Source organism: Poecilia reticulata, linkage group LG12 (genome assembly GCF_000633615.1).
Source record: "Poecilia reticulata strain Guanapo linkage group LG12, Guppy_female_1.0+MT, whole genome shotgun sequence".
In the NCBI taxonomy this organism is placed as follows: Eukaryota; Metazoa; Chordata; class Actinopteri; order Cyprinodontiformes; family Poeciliidae; genus Poecilia; species Poecilia reticulata.
The window spans coordinates 5,208,849-5,214,148 of record NC_024342.1 but is presented as its reverse complement, the minus strand read 5'-3'; the positions used below and the strand labels follow the sequence as shown (position 1 = coordinate 5,214,148).

The following is a 5,300-nucleotide window of genomic DNA, read 5'->3' as shown; positions in this document are numbered from 1 at the left end:
CTCTTTGGTTGTGGATTGTCTTTATCAATCATGAATACAATAAAATGGAAACAAAATCATCCAGATTTATAGAGATTTGGGGAAAAGGCTGGGGTAAAATGGGAACATTTACAATGTGATTTACTAGTCTCCTCCCACTTACACAATTGTTGCTGTATTTTATTGGATTTTCACGTGGTGGAGGTGTTAGGAATATATACAGAGATGTGTTGTGAAGACTTGAGAGGTTTGAGAATTGTCAAATTAGGTGCTTTCGTTGAATAAGTTCTAAATTAAACTTTTTGGTTAGACTTACAAGCTTTAAGTTACCCTGAACTTTAAGCTTTTTTTAGGTCTACCTACGATACAGAAATAGAGATGGACATAAAGATATATAGATATAGAGAGACGTATTCAGAGAAGTACATATACAGCATGACACACTTTTACTTGTACAAATTCACATCTACTTCCTGCCACACAGAATCTGCTACTGCATTTTATCCCCTCTCATAACTTCCGAACGTAATAATAATATTGTTTTGCGCTTGTTGCTTACGATAACAATGGCGTACAACTTTGGGGCTACGAGTTGTAGTTATGTAATTTCTATACGCGCTCCATGTTGCCTGCGAGAGTAACATAGAAGGGGGAGTGTCGGCTCTCGCGGGAACCGGATTGGTCCAATTTCATGACACCATTGGTTGACAGCTGTTTCGACCAATCAGCGTCAACGCCCGGTCTCGCCCCCTCGTCGGCCAAGGGGGGGCATTGAAGGGAACATTTGTTCGGGACGGGGTGCTGCGCCGTTATGTCGCCTGGCTGTGTGTGTCGTTACACTTTGTTCTAGTCATTAAATCGGATTTAGACCGTCGCGGGGGACTCGTCGTGTTCAAGCAGGCAGGTAAAGGATGTGTTTTGGCTTCCATTCGCTGGTAGTTTTTCGAAGTTAAAATTTTGCGTGGAGGAACGAGGAGGACTCACTCGAATCGTTTGCGGGAGCATTGCATACTCACTCGGTAAGTGCCTGCTCTCCGAACTCCCTAAGTGAACTAGCTAAAATGTTTACGCCTGGTTCTTATTAGCAAAAGTCGAATATTTATGTAGTTCATGTTTCTTAAAAGGAGTTTCCTTGTGCTCTTGCTGTTTTCTGTCGTTGCTTAACTTTCATACGTAGCTTTTCTTTTTCTCTCCCTCTCTTTCTCTCTCTCTCCTTCATTCTTCTTGCCCATTTAGCTAGCGAACTACTCCATTAACATTTTTTTTGCTGGCGATTTCGGACTCTATCCAAAAGATGGAGTCTGCAGTACGTTTTGCAGACTATCTAACAAAACTGCTTGTGGTTATCTATGTGTTTTCAAGATTATGAAGGCGATAAGGCACATGTGAGAAGAACCGTGTGTTAGAAATGTTGGCCGTGCAGCTCTGCATGCCACAGACAGTAAAGAGGAGCCATTAAAAACCGGTTCATAGTAATAACGCAGTCTGGAGTGCAGTGAATCACTCACTTTTAAGACGCTTATCTTATTGGCAGATGACGAGGTCTGCCCTGGAGATATTTCAATGGCACCAAAAAAAAAAAACAATGCACGGACACATGAAGGATTTAAAAAGAAAACAAAAAACATTTATTTCCAACTTAGTTATTCCCTTTAAAATATATCCATATGATATATATTTCTGTCTTTTTTACCATTTCGCAAACAAAACAAAAACTTCCTTACCCTACTTTGTCTGTGGGATGCTTATGCAAATCAGATGAATCTTCATTTGCATAGAACATTTTGTACAACTTTTGAAGACATTTTACAACAACCCTTTATGCGCTTATTGTGGGAACCAAGGTAGATGCAGTAAAATACAACTGGAATTCTTTTTTTTATAGATTTCACAGAAAACTACACATCATCCGTATATACAAAACAAAGACTGTAAAGAAACTAACTGAATCCATTATCTGACAAGTAAAAAGCTATGATTTATCTTACCTCTGTAAATCTAAAGTACATTCTACTTTATGTGCCCCTTCTTCGATAACCATATCTGTGATGTTTGCTCCAATAGCTCTTATTTTTATCATCCCACACATATTTATCTATGTCCAAGCAGCCCTATATATATATATATATATAAATATATATATATATATATATCTACAGTCTGCTATACATATTGTAAGGAATCATGATAGAAATCCTACCAACATTTTGAACAATACCACTTTTAAAATCTTGAAATTCTCCACATATTTGAAAGAATGTCAGAAAGCCATAATTCAAATATGTCTACCCATATTCTAAAAGGCTGTAATTTTCTTTTGTTGCAATTAAAATGTAAATGCCAGAGAAAGTGCTAGTCATCAGCTTTTTTTCTTTCTTTTTTTTTTTTTATTAATCTGGCAGCAGGATGCATAGCGTAATGCAGCCCTCCCCCACTTGTTGCTGGCTGACAGTAGGCTCCTAGGCTTTTCATCAGTTGTTGAATTACAAAACATACATCAAATACACATTAAAAAAATCATACATGAAACGTGGGCATTAAAAAGAAGTTAAGACCATCCAGCTGGTTATGTATGTTGTAGATATGCTGAGCCTGAAATATAAAAAAATTGAAATATACTATCCTAGTACTCRAGTATTGTTTTTGTAATGACTGCAGTTAGATTTCTTGTGCGGCTTTTATCTATAATATAAACAATAAAACAAAAAGAGCTATGTGTCCAGTCTTTAGCAGCTTCACCGGTCAATACAGTCATATCCAGTCGTTTCAGCATTCACAAAGTTTCAACTCCGGTTCCTTCACATCTCAACTGATTTAGACGAAGAGGCTCACAATCACTTTAGACTGTTTTATTTGCCCCTAACTCAGTACAAGCTCTTCTTGGCACAGCTAATGAATACAGTTTATGAGACTGACTACAGTAACTTCCTGTACTTGTCAGATTTTCTTTGCAGCGTTTTTAATTTTTTTTTTTTTTAGCTTAAACACAAGCTTTTACACCCTATAAACTTTAAAAGACCCTTTATGTAAACACTGTAAAACGTTGGCGCGTTTATCAAACTACAAAGAATCTTGCGCTGCATCTGCCTCTTTAGCCGCCACTTTTACGGTTTCTCAAACACTTAGCTAAAAAGGCTACGCTGCGCACGCATGACGTAGGCAGAAGTCGTCTGGTGAAACCATGACCAACATGGCCTCTCCTCTCAGCTTTCAGGTCTGGATAGGCACGCTCGACGTCACGGCTGCAGGCCGTTCACTGATGGGTACGCGGCGACGCACGAGGAGCGCAGCAGAGCGTCAAAGTCAGACCAGATCTGTGAGAGCATGAAGATGAGCTAGACGTCCTTCGTCTCCGTTCAGTCTTCGGTAGCCAAAAGGTCACAACAAAAGAAAAAAAAACAAAAACAATAAATTGACCCCCTTTCAACATGAGCGCGGAAGGATACCAGTACAGAGCGCTGTACGAGTACAAGAAGGAGCGGGAGGAGGACATCGACTTGCACGTGGGGGACATCCTGCTGGTGAGCAAGGGAGCCCTGGTCGCCCTCGGTCACACCGACGGCTTGGAGCAGCAGCCGCAGAAGATCGGCTGGCTGCCGGGCTTCAACGAAACCACGCAGGAGAAGGGCGACTTCCCCGGGACATACGTGGAATATGTGGGGAAGAAGTGGATCTCACCGCCGACGCCCAAGCCAAGGCCGCTCAGACCCTTACCTGTCGCTCCAGGTTCCTTCAAGGCAGAGGACTCCGACTCGGATCAAGGTGAGCTTGTGTTTTTTTTTTTTTTTTTTTTTTTTTTTACGTACAAGTGCGAACTTGAACTTAGCCCTAAATGAGAATCCAAAAGAGCGAAGCTCAGGTTGCCAGAGGGATGGTGGCACTGTGGATATCATCTTTTTTTTTTTCTCAATCTCCATCGTGGGAGATTGGAATGTCCTTATCAGCGCTAAGAAAAATGCTCAGATCTATGGATCTGTGCATGTTGAGGCAAGCTGGTTTCGCAAAAAGGGGAAAAAAAAGAAGTTCTTTAGTCTTTTTGTTTAAACAGGTTGCCTTTTGTGTGTGAGTGTTTTTTTGTGAGGTATCAGAACATTCAACCAGCCATAGGCTCTGAAAAACAGAGGTGGTAATAAAACACTAGACTGATTTTCATGCAACTATAAACTCTAAATTGTTTTGTGTTACTTTTCTTATTACTTGGCAACCGTCAATAATTGTGGTATTTTATGCCATAAACTTATAGCAATAGTGTGAAGTTTGCTACTATTTTTTTTTTTTAGGAATATGTTTCTTCTAGTTATACAAAAGCAGAGACTGAAAGTGTTGTGAAAACAAGCTCACTTGGATAACTTCTGAAAGCTAATTTTTTCCAAATTTTGCCACAAATTTTGACTTGAATTTAGGTTTGGTAGCATGTTGCTGCCACCACCGTGTTTCATCTGCAGCCAAAAGTTGACTTTATTTATTTCTAATATCATCACGGGGGGGGGACTCCAGAGAGGGGGAAACCCCACACCAATTTAATGCCAGAAAAATCCAATGAACGATGTAATTATTTAGTCATTGTGTTTTCAGTCGTCTTAACTGTGTTTTAGTCATTTGGTGTTTTTGGTTTCGTCCTGTGATCCACAGAGTGCGAACGGCGAAGCAGCAAAACCACAAGTGTCGAATATGAAAAGCTTGGGACTTTTTTTCCTAAGAAAAGAAAGCAAAATGCTGCACAGAGTGTCCGTTGTTGGACTGAATTTGTGGCTATCTCAACACAATGTCACCGATTGAGCATGTGAGGAGAAAGCACCCAGTGTTCGCCATCAGTCCGACCAAAACCAACACAAAAGGAACATTTTCCCCGTTATTCTCCCCCCTCGTTGCTCACTTTCTTACCTGGTTACTTTCAGTTTTCAGTTGCTTTATAACTGAAACTTGTACAGTTTATTTGTTAACATTAGAAGTATTTGTAACATGACGCAAAAACTCAATCTTACCAAGTTTTTTGTACAGTTTATTTGTTAACATTAGAAGTATTTGTAACATGACGCAAAAACTCAATCTTACCAAGTTTTTTTTTTTTATATGTCTAGTTTCTATATTTCAAATACGATACAAATAACTTTTCAGCAGCTATAGGAGCTCTTTTTAAGTCAATAATCAATATTGATGAAAATCAAGCAGATTATTTCACTTATTGCAAGACATTTTTCCCATGAGTGAAATGCTTTCATTTTTTTATCAATATTAAGAATTTTTTTTTACCTTAAACAAGCTGCTGTATCTTACTGAAACATTACATTATGTTTCGGCACTGTGAGGGTCGGGTCGGT

At 39.3% G+C, this 5,300-nt stretch overlaps 1 protein-coding gene across 2 annotated transcripts in view; it reads left to right on the top strand.

Annotated features, from left to right (window-relative positions):
* Window positions 1-763: 763 nt before the first annotated feature.
* Window positions 764-5,300, top strand: part of pik3r1 (phosphoinositide-3-kinase, regulatory subunit 1 (alpha)) — a 24,019-nt gene continuing 19,482 nt past the window's right edge. The window contains exons 1-2 of one of the 2 annotated variants that reach the window (XM_008423460.2): window positions 764-883; window positions 3,187-3,741. In XM_008423460.2, the coding sequence (XP_008421682.1) occupies window positions 3,408-3,741 (334 nt within the window). In that variant the 5' untranslated portion in view covers window positions 764-883; window positions 3,187-3,407. Of the gene's footprint in view, window positions 999-3,186; window positions 3,742-5,300 lie in introns of both variants that reach the window. The other variant, XM_008423459.2, reaches the window with a different exon arrangement.